Below are 16,752 nucleotides of genomic sequence, written 5' to 3'. Positions count from 1 at the left end.
AGAACCTGGAGCTGCTTCAGACTCTGTGTCCCCCTCTTTCTCTGTCCCTCCCCCACTCACGCGCGGTCTCTCAAAAATAAATAAATGCCAAAAAAATATTTTTTAAAAGAGAATATTGCAAGAGAGAAGCAGAAGAAACCTACGGCAGTGCTCAGGACAGGCAGTGGTGGAGACACTGGCTGGAACATAATAAATCAGAGTTTTAGGGCACAGTACTGACTTTGTTATGCTGCCGGACAACCGCTAACTGCCAAAGTTACGGAGGGTAGCAACATCGCTGCAGGGGTGAAGGCAAGAAATTCGGTGTACTCACAAGGATGTTTTCAATAATAAACTGGGTAGACAGAGTCGGTTCTTTTTGTAATACCTTCTAATAAATAAACTTGGCTGGGACGTACCATTAAACTTAAAACACAGTCTGTGTCAAAAAACAAGGGCATACGCTACAATGGAATCGTCTAAACAACCCATTGGTCCAAAAGGCGAAGAGACGCCCGCGTTATTCTAACCAGAGCGCATCTGCGTCCGGAAGCTGAGGGGAGGCATCTCAGGGCACGGAAGCTCACGGAGAAATGTGTGACGAAAGACCCAAGTCACGGGGCCCCTGCACGCTTCCGTGCCACCTCGTTCATTTTACTCCCGTCAAATAACGTGGGTGCGCGAAGCTTACTAACAAAACCAACAGATGACCGCTCCGACCTTTCCAGCCCTGGCTCCAACACCAGAGACCATTACTGCCAACTCTTTTTGGACGTTCCTTCTGTTTTCACTTTAGAGACTGCCTACCGACGCCTCCTGTGGGGCCCTCACCATACCCGGGGTCCCTAAGCACAGTCCCAGCAGAATAATGAGATCCATAATCAGAGTTTATGTCACTGACACAATAATGTAAATACTGTTCACGGCTAAACCATAGAGTATCCTAAAACTACACTGCATTTCTTTTTATTTATTTATTTAAAGTAATCTCTGCACCCACGGTGGGGCTGGAACTCATGACCCTGAGATCAAGAGTCGCATGCTCCACAGACTGAGCCAGCCGGGCGCCCCTCACTGCAGTTCTCATTCAAGTTCTCTGGGTTTTGATTGTTTGTTTGCTTGTTTTTACCTCCAAGTTAATGGCCACTTCTCCAGGCGACACAATGCTTTTATCACTAAAAGTAAGCTTAAGTCACAGGCAGAGGCCAGGTCTGAAGGATTACTGCATAATGGCATTTACAGCCAGGGAATCCTGACTTAAGATTATTCCACAGGCTATGATACTTATTCTAGGGTTCTCAGCCTATCAAAGATCAAGAGTATCTACTGATGTGGGAGAGGAGCACATTGCCAGATGGCTTCCCCACGATCACGGACACACGGGTGGAGGAGGCAGTTCACAAGCTGCAGAAGATTCCGCTGACCGCACAGTCTCTTGATTTGAAGGACGGACGGAAAGCGTTAAAAGCCCCTGGCTCATTTCTAGCCCGCTCACTGAAAAGATGCGCATCTAAATATATTTCCCAAAGTAGTGTGTCAACAAGAAAATCCCAGGCTTACAAATCTTTAGTAGTGTGAATAATTCTCACCTAAACGGGATGGCGAACAAACATGACATTCACACGTTTTGATCTCTAAAGCAGAACGTTTGTATTATCTTTTTGGGGGGCAGTTTCCAAATTTATAATCTCTGCTTTTCCCAGAAACACCACTCCCGACTCTCATACAGGAAACGCAGGGGACACCTCCTCCTAGAGCTGTGCTGCACGGTTTCTTCACTCTTTGCTAGAACCATCCGAGGACCTCTCCAAAGTACCTGGGCTCTAACCCTGAAGTACGCACAAATTCTGCCAGACTGATTTTTCTCTTAAGTTAGGATATGCATTTTACCATAATTTGAAAGTTTCTGAGAAAATGTACATTTTTCCAGAAACAATTACAGTGCAAAGGACCAATATCATAGCCACCAAGAGCATTTAAAAAACATCAAAAATAGTTCCTCCTACCACCCAAATACCCCCTTCCTCGAAAGAAGTCTCCCCAAATGTCAAGAGATGCCCAAAGCACTGGCCAACGGTGAGAGTAATCGTTTTTAAAAATATATTCAGACACGTATTTAGTTTATGTTGACCCAAAGACTATTTTTCTTAAAGTGAGCAAAATATAATGAAATTTAAAACCACATTTCGGGGGCGCCTGGGTGGCGCAGTCGGTTAAGCGTCCGACTTCAACCAGGTCACGATCTCGCGGTCCGGGAGTTCGAGCCCCGCATCGGGGTCTGTGCTGACGGCTCAGAGCCTGGAGCCTGTTTCCGATTCTGTGTCTCCCTCTCTCTGTGCCCCTCCCCCATTCATGCTCTGTCTCTCTCTGTCCCAAAAATAAACAAACTTTGAAAAAAAAAATTTAAAAAATAAATAAATAAATAAAACCACATTTCATACAGCCTTACCTATGATGAAGAGTGTTATTAGGTAGATAGAGAAATGATTTAAAGTCTGAGTTGACAACATTTAGTAACACTATGATGCTACCGACACTTGTCAGAAAATAAGACTACATACATCTTCCGATCACATCCCGTGGGTTATTCCACTTCTTCATTAGTAAGCAAATACAAAACGGACCAGATGAAAGCAGAGGACGCAGGTCTCAGTTACAGAGCCCCCGACACAGGCCCGTACTCACAGCAGCAGGCGGTCGACTCTGGGTCCATCCGGCCCCGGCCGGCTGACTGGGGGGCTGTACAACCGCATGGTTCCCGGCCTGCTCTGTGCTGGGACTACCAGGCCCTTTTATATCTTTCAGGTAGTGGTGCCCATTCGCTATTTATAGACATTAACTAAATTACATCCTATGTTGAGACTGAACACAGGACTGACTCATGTTTCTTAAATACGGTTTTCATCACAGTCAAAGAAGCCAGATATTACTAATACGAGTAGAAACCAAAGACTGACGTCAACAAATGATACGTACGGGGGTAGAGAACTAACCAGTAACTTCCGTCACGCTACCAGAGTCAAGGTAACGGACTCACCAAGACAACACCTGGAGTCAACATCTGTTTCATCAACTCGAATTCACGCTCATTGAAACAGAAAGATTAAACTTGTAAAACGCACACACACCTTAACAGTCGTGTCACAGAGCGTGTAACAAAACACAGCTTCCGATCTCGCTCTCCAGAAGCAGAGCCTTTCGATCTGGTGCTGATGTCAGGTTCCCACATACGGTGGTTTCTTGAGTTCCCCAGTTCTCAGCTGTTCAGTCGCACGGTACCAGCTTTCTCCTTCACAGGTGAGCCACCTCCTGCCCCTCTCCGCCACAGAACCTCACCTTCCTCGCTCTTCCGATAAAATCACGACACCACTCTGGATCCCAATATTCACGGCCAATCACATCTGCTCTTCCGAGCAATTTCTTCCTTGTTCTGGTGTCAAAAATCACTGTCTCCTCCCCATCTGGTTCTTTTCTTTACACTATCCCTACTTCACCCCAAACTCTCCAACCGGAACTGTAAACCCTCTCGACATGACCCGGCGCATCAGGTGATCCGCTCTATTTCGCGTTCCCTCATTCTTGCTTTTCCCAGGAAGCACCCCAGGATCCCTGGCCCATCGGACGGGCCCCGAGGTCTGGCTTTCACCTTCAGTGATGCTGGGAACTCCCTAATCTCATCCCAAGATGGGTGCCTTGTTTCCTGGTGGGGCCACGACGTCCTCATTCCTGAATGGTTTATTCTCTCGCTTTATTTTTAAATGTTTATTTTTGAGAGAGAGCATGCGTGAGAGGGGGTGGGGCAGAGAGAGAGGGAGACAGAGGATCTGAAGCGGGCTCCGCACTCCAACTCACGAACCGTGAAATCGAGACCTGAGCCCAAGTTGGATGCTTAACCAACTGAGCCAGGCAGGCGCCCCAATTCTCTCATTTTAACAGAACACCCCTTCCAGTAGCTTCCTGGGAAGTCGTACAGAGAAGAAGTTTGGAAACAACCTCTCAGGATTTGAAGCCCTCCCGCCCACCCCAAGTTCTACTCTCGCAGTCTACAACTCCAGTGACAGGCCCTGTCGGTGGGTCTGTTTTTCTCACTTACTGGGCCGGACACTGGCGAGTCGTGTCCATCCAGACCTGGGGCCCCACAAGTGAGAACCCAGGGCCCAAAGCCGGCCACTCCCGCTTGCCCCTGCTGTCCCCAGCAAACTGCAAAGAGGCGAACCACTGCCACAGAAGCCTTGTGGCCACTCTCTGGCTAAAACATTTACCACCTGGCCCTACTCGGAAAAGGTCTGCAGCGCTCTGACCCACACGACCACATCACTGAGGTCCAGGAAACTTTCTCCTGTCATTTATTTGCAAATTCTGTTTCCTCAGGCTTTTCGTTCTTTGCTCCCTTGAAAGCTCCCATTATTTGGATATCAGACCTCCTAATCTGATCTTATTTTATTTTCTTTCTCGTTTACTGTCCCTTATCTTTTATTATAACTATTCCTAGGGTAATTTATTTTTCAAAACTTCTATTTTTTTAACGTCTAAGTACATTTCCTTACTCTCTGAATGATTATTTTTTAAATAACTAGGGTTTCTGCTTTAGGAGTGAAATATATTCTCCTAGTTTTCCAAAGCTGTTACAGTGTATTTTCAGGTTTTCTTCTGCTCCCTGTATTATACCTATTTCCTCCAGCTTCAGTTTGTTGTCTGTTGTCATCTGTCTTCAGGCCACAGAACACAGGAGCCGGGCTGGCTGCTGCAAGGACCAAATACTAAGGGTCCGCTACAAAGTATCTTCTTCCCAGTAGATCTAACCGCCCAGCAAAGACAGATTACCGGATCCAGGCCACAGGAAAATGGTGTATACCTTTCTCGTTATGGGAAAATACTTAAGTGTTAAAAAGCAAGGTGCCTTTTTATTATACGACAAATTCAAGACAAGACTACTAAAAAGCAATTTCTGGGGCACCTAGGTGGCTCAGTCAGTTGAGCGTCTGACTCTTGATCTGGTCATGATCTCATAGCTCGTGGGATTGAGCTCCATGTCGGGTTCTGTGCTGATTCCCTCTATTCCTCTCTCTGCTCCCGCCCCCCTCCCCCCCAAAGCATGCGAGCACACGCTCTCGCTCTCGCTCTCAAAAATAAATAAATAAGTAAAAAGCAGTTTCTTAGCATGGCATACAAAGCACTTTGCGAGCTGGACTCGACCTACTGGTCTAAGGCGGGGGGGGGGGGGTAGGAAGGAGGGCCCCCTGCTCGCCCCTGCCCTTACCCTCTGCTCTTCCTGCCTGGAATGCTCCGCCAGGTCCCATTCAAGGCCTGGCTCAAAGCCATCTCCTCAGGGAAGCCTCCTGCCATCTCCCAAGCGGCACAGACAGAAGCCTAAGGAGCATGAAAACAGCGTGTCTTACCTAACTCTACTCCGAACCATATACGCTCACATTTTCTGTCTCTTATACCTAACACCTACACATACGTGAATTCACTACCAGAAACTTCCTGGCTTTTTCTTAGAAACTTTATTTAGGGGCGCCTGGGTGGCGCAGTCGGTTAAGCGGCCGACTTCATCCAGGTCACGATCTCGCAGTCCGTGAGTTCGAGCCCCGCGACGGGCTCTGGGCTGGTGGCTCAGAGCCTGGAGCCTGCTTCCGATTCTGTGCCTCCCTCTCTCTCTGCCCCTCCCCCGTTCATGCTCTGTCTCTCTCTGTCCCAAAAATAAATAAAAAAAAAAAAGTTGAAAAAATTTAAAAAAAAAAAAAGAAACTTTATTCAGGTCTCTACTCTCAAGCAGCCTACGATGTTCGCTGTGAAGGAGGCCCTTCTGTAAACCAGACCCTGAACGGTAAAAGGTAAAAGAGCGGGTGATTAAGTCGTAAGGGTTCAGAAAAGCAAGCCACCGACAGACGCGGAGGGGAGTCGACGGACAACGAGTGGCCGCCGAGCGAGGCACGGAGGGGACGCCGGGGCGCAGAGACACCGCCGGGGCCCAGGACCCCGATGCCCGCAGACGTCCGGCCAAAGAACTAAGCCGGACGTGAGGACGGCTCGCGGGAGCGCTGAGGGGAAGCGACACACGGGACTGTCTGGACTCATTCCGGTCCGCAGACGTCAACAGTCAAACTCTCCCCTCCCGGAATTCCGGAAAAACCCTGACCGTGCCTACACAAACTCACGACAAAGTAGAACACGGAGGGGTCGGCTGCAGACCAACTCCATCATCAGGTCTACGGAGGCGGGAACAGCGGAGCCGGAAGTCTCGGCCTCCCGCCCGCGTCTCTGTAGACCGCGTAGCCGAGTACCTGCCCGGCGCCCTTACGCGCACGTCCGGCGAAGGTCCCAACCGGGCGCCGTCAAGGGCTCCCCCAGCCCGGTGTCTCCCAACAAAACCCCCTCGGCTCGCACAGTCCCTCGCGCGGCTCCGTCCAGGACAACTCACCCTCCCCGCCCCACCCGCTCCGGTTAAAAGCCGTGACCCTCCCCTGCCGGCACCCCGCCCCCAAGGAGCCCAAGACTCTGCCTTCTCGCCCCGTCCACCCCTCGGCGGAAGCCACCCCCGGGTCCCCGCCTCGTTGACGGCGACGGCCGCCGAGTCCTCCCGCCGGACGGTCCCGGCCGCGCGCCCGCCTGCGTGCGCGCTCCCCTCTGGGCTAGTCTCCGCGGCGCGGCCAGACGACTCACGTCCATCGAGACCACCCGGCGGTTCCTCCTTCGCTCAGAACGAAAGCTCAATTCTCCGCAATCGCCTGCCGCGTCCCGCGTGACGGGACTCTCCGCGGGCTTCAAACCCACCTACCGCTCGCCCCGTGCACTTGTTCTCTCTGCCCCAGCCTCAGGGGCCTCTTCGTCCACGGGCACACGCGTGCACGAGCACCACGAGGCCTCCGCCCGGGGTGCTCCCTCCGCACGCAGCGCACTTCACCCGGACACCCACCTGGCCGGCGTCCCCTCTACTCGGTCTCTTCCGGGGGCACTACTCGCCTACGAGGTCTCCGGTCCCTCTGACTGGGGTAAGGCTGTTGACGTCCCCGCCCCGCCCCGTCGTAAGCAGGGGAACAGACGGCGCCCGGAACCTCGCCGCAGAGCGGCGCAGAGCGGGGGCGACCGCAGCCGGCATCCGTGCCGAACGTGGCTGAAGCAGACGGGAGAAGAGGGGGCAGGAGAGGCCTCCCGCGAGGCCAGGGGACAGGACGCGAGCGGGCAACGCAGCCACGATCAGGCCGATTAATAACCGCACGCCCTGTCTGAAGAGCAGCCGCACCGCCACCCTCTCCTCCCCGAGCTCAGCTCAACAGACGCAGCGGCGTTGACCACAGACTGCCCTCTAAGCAGACACGCGGCCTCGGGGGAGCCAGGGCCAGCTCGCATTTGTGGGGTCCCGAGGCCGGTCGGCCCTCCACCCTTGTTCCCTACCTAAAGGACAGCCTGCCAGTCTGTGTGCTCTGCCCGCCTCCACAGACCCCCGTCCCCGGCCGCCCTCGCTCTCAGGGAGGCTGTGTCCAGCAGAGACGTCACCTCCATGATGCAACGGGAAACCCGAGCCAAGGACGGATGCCATTCGATCGAATCCGTTTACAAAGAAGCGGACCACTCAAGATTACCAGATATTTGAGGAATATGGAGTACAAAAGACAAACAACCCAGCTCTGCAGGAGGGAGAGGACTCAGAGAAAGGACGAGAACATGAGAGACTTAAGATACGATCGTGAGTCTGGAACAGGCTGTTAAAAAGGGAATGATTACAAAACAGAAAAAGCCCTCTTGGAGATTAAGACTGATCTTTCAATAGAGATCCACCACGTCCCACCCGATTAGGTGGCCGTGGGCCAGGGGTGTGGCCTGTGGGCGCGTACAATGTGGCCTGTCTGGACAGTAATGCGTGGTAAGTGTAAAATACATTCCGAATTTTAAAGACTCAGTATGAAAAAGAGAATGTAAAACACCGTAACAATTTCTACACTTACTTTATGCTGGAATGATAATATTAAAAAAAATTTTTTTAATGTTTATTTAGTTTTGACAGAGAGAGAGAGAGAGAGAGAGAGAGAGAGAGAGCGCGCACACACAAGTGGGGGAGGAGCAGAGAGGGGGGGAGACAGAATCCCAAGCAGGCTCCAGGCTCTGAGCTGTCAGCACAGAGCCCGACGCGGGGCTCAAACTCACAGACCGCAAGATCATGACCTGAGCTGAAGTCGGATGCTCAACGGACTGAGCCACCCAGGCACCCCTGGAGGGATAAGATTTTAGATAAACTGGGTTAAACACGATATATTATTAAAATTAAGGTCACAGGTTTCTTTTTTACTTTTGCTAATATGGCCACTAAAAATTACATACATGGGCCATACTGTATTTCTACTAAATAATGCTGATCTAGGATATGTGGCTAAAAATATTGTCAATGATACAGAACAAAAAGAAAAAAGCAGAAAATGAAAAAATAGAAGTATACTGAAGCAACAACCCTGGAAGCCAGCATCTGACATGTAGGAGTTCCCAAAAAAAGTCAACAGAGAAAACAGAGAAGACATGTTAAAAAAATAAATTTTTTTTTAAAAAAATTAAGAGATGTGCTTATTAAGTTTTCAAATGGAAAAGGTCTATTAAATATTGAGGTTAAAGAAAGAAATGAGGGAGAAAGAAACTACAAAACTTAAAAACTTCAGCTAGTCACATATTCGTGAGGACTCCAACTACCCTGGTTAATGAGGTTTAAAGGGACCCCAGAGTGGGGTAGGGGGTGGGGGGGCTCCCCTGCAAACACACGGACAAGACAGCACACCCAGGGGGCGGAGCGGGACGGCAGGACCACTGAGCCCCCCTCGCAGAGGGAGCAGTGAAGAGACACAGGTTCAATTTGAAAGAGAAACCGACAGCAGGACTACAAATAGTGGCCACTGGTAACGGGCAGGGACATGAAGAATTCGGGTTTCCTAGTAAAGTCAGCCGCCACTAGCCATCACTCGACTAATCAGGAGACAGAAATAGAAACATATTATCTCGCGCTATGGAAGAAGCCATCCAAAATACTAAAAGCAGAAACGGTTAGGAGGGATTGATTCTGGAGATTAACACGAAAGGAAGGCCACACACTCCCCCATCTCCGGCCCTCCGGCGCTACCTGGGATTCTACCGTGAACACATGACTTAAAGAAGAATTAATCTGACAGTAAGCAAGTGGGAAAAACTGAAAGGGATCTAGGTTAAAGGCAGGAAAACCAACTAGATAACGATGGCAGTGCGTAAGGGAACACACGCCAGAAAAGCTATCGGTGACGAGAACGTCCGAAGAGACAATCTGTCAGGCTTTCCGAGACAGAAGTCACAGGGTATGCCGGAACAGAGCCTGTGAATGAAGATAATTACAGACTTCCTAAAGCAGAAAGTCCGGGTGAAATACGAAGAGAAGGAAGTGTGCGTGCCCTGGGGTATTAGCGGGATACCCAAACGCATGCGTTCCGCAGCAGAACACTCCCTGAGGACCACTCGTTGGAACCGAGGGGTCTGTGACCCTCCGAAATGTCATGCAGGTGTTGCACAGAAGAGCACGTGTACGCGCATTTAAGAAGGATGCAGGGCTGGGTGGAAGAGGGCAGGAGTCCGCTGCTGGCACCACATTCTCAAAAGGACGCGTGGATTCCATTTCATTGGAAATATGGATCTCAGGTGCAGGATCACGGCTGTAAACGTGGGAGCCGTCAGCATAAGACAGTTAAGAGAAAACTACAATATCCCACAGAATCCTCAGTTTTTTGAAGGTATACCATGTACGAAAAAAACCCAGAGACAGCTAAGCGCACGCCCTTGCGGAAGAAACGGAAGGGAGAGCAGTCCGCGATGAACAGAGACTACGGTACCAAAAGGAAGAAAGCAGAGGCAGGCTGTGCACCAGGAGAAGAAACCTAAACCAGAAACAAGCCAATGATGATGGAAGCAGCATTTCCAGGAGATCAGAGCAGACACCAACAGATTTCACCAGATAAAAATGGAAGCGGGTGGAGGAGAGCAAAGGGAAGGAACAGAGATAAAAATGAACACCGGGAGAAAGTAAGTGGCGTCCAATGGAAGGTTTATCCAAGAGAAAGAAGAGGGGCGCCGGGCTGGCTCAGCTGGCTGGGAACTGTGACTCTTGATCTCGGGGTTGTGAGCTCAAGCCCTACGTTGGGTGCAGACATAAACATTGTTGTTTTTTTTTTTTAATTAAAAAAGAAAAAAAAGAAGAAAGTCTGTGTGTGACTATGGACAGAAAATAATTTAAAAATTTACACCAATTTTTTGGACGATTTCAAGTCTTCAACTAAACAAGTAATATAAACAACATCCAATTTCAAATCCTGACGTATCTTCCCACATACAAGCAGAAAAGCCTCAAGTCCAGCTGAGCGCTGCAGGGCTAACACCCAGATGGGACAGATACACACAGCGTTTTCACAGCAATCAGTAAAAAATTCGCTCAATACTCATTTCCAGTACAGCCTCGAGCTGCAAGTCGTGGACAGCCCTCCATGTCGCGGACGGCCCTTCAGAGACCCTTAACCAGCCGGCAGCATCCTCTGCGGCTCCGGTCTCTACTCTGTGCTGTCCTCGCCCAGCACCTGTCCCCAGGGCCACATGCTTGTCTGCTCCACAACGTGAAAAATTATCCGTTACATTTGGGTTCTCTCCTGGTTCTTCCTGGCTTTCTACAAATGGGTTACTCCTGATAATACTACAGTCATTTTTTTATCAATTCTTTTTCCGTGTGTATGGGGCGGGGGGGGGTGGGCAACAGTATCATTACAATTTCTAACTCTTGAAATTATTTTGGAATGTTTAAAACACTCAATACAGAACTTTCAAACCTTCCTTATTTCTACAAAAACTTACGTTTTATTTCTGTTACAGCATCACTCAAAAGAGTTGGACAGATTTTTTCAACCAAATAGAGAGGGATTTAACCAGAGAGGTTGTGATGAAAACAAAATTCATTTCGGAAGGGCCTCCCCCAAGGGCCACGCGTTTACACACAGAACGTGGTGAAAGATCCCCGTCTGTCTGTCTGTCTGTCTTTCAGAGGAACATGACACACATATCAAGACAACATGGAAAATATGAAGAGTGTTTCAAATGTGGATCCAAATCAAAGGTCACAGGAAGACGGGGCGCCTGGGTGGCGCAGTCGGTTAAGCGTCCGACTTCAGCCAGGTCACGATCTCGCGGTCCGTGAGTTCGAGCCCCGCGTAGGGCTCTGGGCTGATGGCTCGGAGCCTGGAGCCTGTTTCCGGTTCTGTGTCTCCCTCTCTCTCTGCCCCTCCCCCGTTCGTGCTCTGTCTCTCTCTGTCCCAAAAATAAATAAAAAAACGTTGAAAAAAAAATTTAAAAAAAAAAGGTCACAGGAAGAAACTCTAGCTTGCCATGGAGCAAATGTTTGTCAACTGGAAGAATCCATCTGTAGGACGGTTATCAGCTCTCTGTAATAAACAAGTGACCTACTAGTGATTAAAAGTAACAGGGGTGCCTGACTGGCTCAGTTGGTTGGGCGTCTGACTTCGGCTCAGGTCATGATCTCATGATTTGTGGGTTCGAGCCCTGCGTCAGGCTCTGTGCTGACAGACAGCTCTAGCCTGGGACCTGTCTAGGATTTTGTGTCTCCCTCTCTCTCTGCTCCTCCCCTGCTCATGCTCTGTCTCTCAAAAGTAAATAGACATTAAACAAACAAACAAAAAAAGGCAATGTCAACATCTCCAAAAAGTTTTCATCTGTTTAAAGTGGAAGGCCTGGGAGAACCTGGATGGCTCAGTTAGTTAAGCATCCAACTCTTGATTTCGACTCAGGTCATGATCTCATGGTTTGTGAGATGGAGACCCGAGTCAGGCTCTGCACTGACAGCGTGGAGCCTGCTTGGGATTCATATTCTCTCTCTCTCTGTCTCTCTCTGTCTCTCTCTCTCTGTGTCTCTCTCTCTGTCTCTCTTTCTCTGTCTCTGTCCCCCCCGCCCTTGATCACACTCTCTCCTACTCTCTCTCTCAAAATAAATAAAAGATAAAATAAAATACAATAAAATGGAACACCTGGTTTCACTAATTCCGTTTTAGTTGCTGAATGTATATAAAACTCTTTTGTTACAAGTTTGGTAGCTTACAGTTCAGAAACTCTGCTAATTCAGGAGAAAAAAAAACTATACCTAATTGAGGCTGTGTTACAATTTCAAATCTATTTCTTTATAAAGGGCATTGAAGCAACGAGAGGATACTATTGATCTCACTGAACCAGCGATTTAATCATGAACAGAGTGAGTTTGTATCCATTACTAAGCTCTATGGTAGTATCTCAAGATCAGAGACTTATCCGAACAGCCAACACGACGCCAACTTTCTAGTTAAATTAGTTATGTGAAAGCCGTAATGACCATAGATCAATCTATAACCACTATAAAAATAAGACTCCGTGAAGTGAAAGTCATTTCGTGTGCTGCTAAGTGACTTTTAAATGGCTGACAAGACACAATCTACTTCCTATACCAGGATGCTCGCGGGCCTTCCGCAGTAGAAAGAGAAACTGCAAATAACAACTTTTAAATTTACCTTCTTTGAATTTCCAATTCTTCTTGTGATGGGCCATTTTGAACTTGGGCAGGTAGCTGTGAATTTTGTCTAGGCAATGTTGGCCCTAAAAAGGGAGGAAAACATTATAGATGAACATTATCTTTATAGCTAGCTGGACAGAGGAGATAAAATCATGAGAAGAATAACATAAAACCATCACATATTTACAAATGTATCTTCTTTTTTGTTTAGCAAAATAAAATATAAGCTTTACATAACACACAGCAAATGAAAGACTGCGACATAATACTGCCATCATCCCCAGAAGGCTTACTTGAAACAAATGGAAAACACCAACAATAAAGGAAAATAAACATTTACATATGAAGAGCTTGAGGAAAACAAGTGTTCAATGAGCATCTGAATAGGCGCCTGAGCTTGGCATTTTCTAGGACAATGAGACATTCTCTTCAGGGTACTTATTCATGAAGTGGGGAGGGAGAACTTAAATGAAAAAAATCAGAATTCAAAAACTCACCTAAATAGAACACTGGAAATGAAAAACAGGAGAGAGAGAGCATGAGAACCTTATTACTAGGATGAAGTATGCTAATGCATTTATCAAATTTGCCCAATTTAAGCTGCCATTCTTATTTACTGGCTTGGCATTTCCAGCACTGGTGAAAACAAACATTTGCTAAACTTCTAAACAGAATTAGCCTACTTCTCTGAATTTTTAATGTAACAGAGGTAATCTTAGCAACTTTTCATTTGGGGTAAAAAACAAACCCCCCCCCCCAAAAAAAACCAAAAACCAAAAACCCTGCGTTCAAACCAACACGGCTCTGTCACGAGAAACTAATGACCCTTCATTCCCACGTACCATGTACAATGCAGACCCATTTTTAGCATCTTATAAAGAATGCCATTAAATATGGGACATTTTAATGTCACTGGATATAAAAATTAAATGTATCATGAGAGAAATGAACACTGGACCTAATATGCAACGCCCACGGTTAAAACAGAACAATCTTGAACTCTAACCCAGTAAACAAAAGAATCCAGTAAACAAGTAAATCTAGTGTGTCAGCAAATGCCCCTAACAGATATTGTGAAAGTGTTTTGTAGACCACTACTACAAGAAAGAGTTGATGGACAAACACTTCTGTGTACTAATGCCAATGCTCGTATCTCTAAGTTAACAGCACAAGAGCACCAACTGTGTGCCGTAGAGTGAAGTGACCCTCACAACTAGAAGGACATGGCAATATAATAATACAGTACTGGTAGGTCCCAAATGTAGAAAAGCAGATGCTTTGATCTAAACTTACCTACTAAATTTTTTCCTCATCTCTTTCCCCATTTCTAGATTAATCATGTAATTTGTCTTTTGGAGGACAAATTACATGACTACTGCAGTGATGTATTTCATTAGATTTCCTAACAGTCTGCTATTTTGATAACCACATAAAGGAGGTATTAAAATGTATTAACCCCATGTCATCAGCAACAACAAAAAAATCAAAAAGCTTTTTAAACTAAACACGCACTTAAATCTGCATAAACAAAAAATAAAACTTGTCTAGCAACCAGGCTGGACTTCTTTCCTTCTCTTGGGAATGAACATACTGATGTTAAAAACAGACTATCACATTAAGCCATACACTAATGTCTAATACTTTTATGAGGAGAAGATGTCTCACCTCTTTGGCAGAAGGAGGGGGAAAATAGAAGATCAGGGTGGGGGTAAACCTGAGAAAATAGAAACTATTTGGGGGAAGCATTTTTTTATAATCCAAAGTTACATCTTTCCAAAAATATTAAATGTTGAGCATGTAGCTTGGGCAACTCACGAGACCATTATGGTTTAACTCTTTTTTAAAATACTGTTTATTTAAATGAAAGCCTGATGCTGCTCGAATAACTAAACAGCTGGATGCCAGCAGGCCAGAGAGACTAGTCCGGCACCCACTTCCACCTCCACGGGTGCGCCAGACTGCTCACACCCAGAGCAAGCATGTGTTACCTCCACGTCGTGCCAACAGAGGAAATTCACCAACAGAAATCTACTGATACAAGTTTTAACTCAAATATGTAAATTTAAGGAAAAGGTGTCAAAATTTCAACTCAATCCTGATTTTATTAAACAGATTTGAAAAAAAACAAAAACAAAAGTCCGATAGAACTCGAAAAAGCTTGAATGAGAAAAAAGTATTTTTTAAAAGGAATGTACAGAAACTGTTTTGGTTTTTTCCTAAGTTAAAAACTTAATGAATTTGTTTTAAAAGCAAGTTTTAAGAATGTGGGAAATATTTTCTGGCTGGTATCATTAATTATAAAAATAACGTACTACAGTTTATTCGTGCAGCTAAAACACGAAAACTTCAAGGAAAATCCTTTCAAAATGAGGGGAATTTTGATCCGAGAAAAACTCTAAAGATGATTTTCTACACGGTTCTTTGTGATAACGGGCAGCTGGTCTCTCCATAGACCTCTGCACGGTGGCCGGAGAGGAGAAGCCGTCTCCCTGGCGTCTTCTCGTACTTCTATTTACTTTAGTTGTTTTGTTGGCGGCTTCTCCATCAGTACTGTCAAGTCATGACAATGACACACTGAAATTCATGTGCATTTAAAAATAATGTAAATATACTGAAAGCGATGGACAGGAGAGTTCTGGGTCAATTATGAACTCCGGTATACGAGGTCATGCTTCCTGTCAGCCCGCTGGGTTCTACAACTGGTCAATTACAGCAACATGAGACGGCAACTATGACCAATCACGGCTGCCAGCTGCCATTGTATTTTCTGTAATGTAACAATTATCTTACTCTTCACATGGGTCATATTCCTAAATGGGTACCTGTCTTCTCAGAGAATGCAAAAAAGGCACTTTCCTACGCAGCGGGTGAATCATGAGCTCTGAGCTTGTGTGCTGGCTGACTGTTCTCCTCCGGGGGAAAGTAAGAGGAGAAACCAGGGAGCCCGCTTCGCTCCCCCTGGAGCGTCATAAAGAACAGCGGCGATATTCGAGGATTAGTTCCTCTGTTTTATTACCACAGCCAAAGACAAGCGCTGATATTAATTTGTCCTGGCTACAATTCACGTAGCAGAGATGTGACTTAGTTTCTGATAAAGAAAATGTGTCCATGTCGCTGCTATGTTCTCTATAAATGATGGAAATCAGAGTGAAGGGTCCTGGAAACGAGGACTTCATACTGAGTTTTGGCTAAAGCACATCCACCTGCCACCACGTTTTAATTTTCACAAATGTAGTTTTCACACTTAGCCACAGACTATTTAAAAACACAGGACTAAAAGACCAATAGGTGCTATGATACACAATACAATCAAGTGTAAACTTAGCGATGTGGTCATTATATTGTTGTACACAGATCGATTAAAGGTAATAATGGGGAAAATCTGCTTTTTAACACATTATTTTTACAACTTAAAAATTCATCTTTATTAAGGGCAAATCAATCTTCTCTCTGCAATTGGGTTAACTGTATCTATTATTCTGCATGTGGAACTCAACACGGTAAGTAGCAAAGTACAGAACACCAAGTAGGTTCTCAGAATGAAGTAAAAAAAAAAGCCCTCTAATAACAGCAATACGAATAATAACTCATGGCTAGTTCAAAAGGTGGCCTAGAAGAACCCCCAGGAGGAGGCAGAGAATCACAGGTGAGATAAACCCCGGGGAAGACGGGGGGCTCGTGAGGGGCCACACCCCCCAGGCTCACTGCTGTCTCTGTCTCCCCTGAGCAATCCCAGAATGTTCAGGTGATTAAGAAATACATCCAAGTTTTCATTTTTGGAAACTTCTAACACATGCTTCTTTGCCTCAACCAGCAAGTACATAAATTTGAAAATAATTCTCTTTATAGCTAAAGAAACAATATCAGAAATACTGAAGAATCACATCAAAAACTGAGTCACATGGATAAGTACATACACACAGCTGAACTGTTCATCTAAAATTTGAGCAGTAGGTCACTTTATGATTTTCTCTCTTGTAAGGTAATTGGGCCAGTCAGGTATACAGGAGTAAAAAAAGATATATATATACAGGAGCCAATAAAAAAGAAGTTTTAAGAATTACAAGTCACTTTTTGAACTTGGGTTTTCAAACTGGAAAGTGTGAGAATCAAATGATACAAACGACTCGGACGAAGGTTTGTGTGTGCGTGTGCGTGCCTCTGGGGGTGTGTGCGCACGCAGCCCTCTGCTCGGGTAAGGGTACGAAGATGCACCTGTCTGA

The 16,752-nt window shown here is 46.5% G+C and overlaps 1 protein-coding gene and 1 long non-coding RNA gene across 16 annotated transcripts in view; one reads left to right on the top strand and one right to left on the bottom strand.

The window, feature by feature from the left end:
• The window catches only part of ENAH (ENAH actin regulator), a 70,658-nt gene that overhangs the window by 24,307 nt on the left and 29,599 nt on the right, over window positions 1-16,752 (bottom strand). For 10 of the 15 annotated variants that reach the window (XM_040451925.1, XM_040451932.1, XM_040451934.1 and 7 more), the window contains one exon: window positions 12,528-12,612. In XM_040451925.1, coding sequence (XP_040307859.1) covers window positions 12,528-12,612 — 85 coding nt within the window. Of the gene's footprint in view, window positions 1-2,664; window positions 2,995-12,527; window positions 12,613-13,026; window positions 13,039-16,752 lie in introns of those variants that run through there. The other 5 variants (XM_040451926.1, XM_040451921.1, XM_040451923.1 and 2 more) reach the window with 2 other exon arrangements.
• Window positions 10,978-11,448, top strand: LOC121015171 (uncharacterized). Its single transcript, XR_005783672.1, has 2 exons — window positions 10,978-11,089; window positions 11,333-11,448. It is a non-coding gene; the product is annotated as an uncharacterized LOC121015171 (long non-coding RNA).

Source organism: Herpailurus yagouaroundi, unplaced genomic scaffold (assembly GCF_014898765.1).
Source record: "Herpailurus yagouaroundi ecotype Mexico unplaced genomic scaffold, PumYag 205, whole genome shotgun sequence".
Lineage (NCBI taxonomy): Eukaryota > Metazoa > Chordata > Mammalia > Carnivora > Felidae > Herpailurus > Herpailurus yagouaroundi.
Note: the sequence above shows the minus strand (reverse complement) of the source record. Positions and strands in the feature narration are given on the sequence as shown.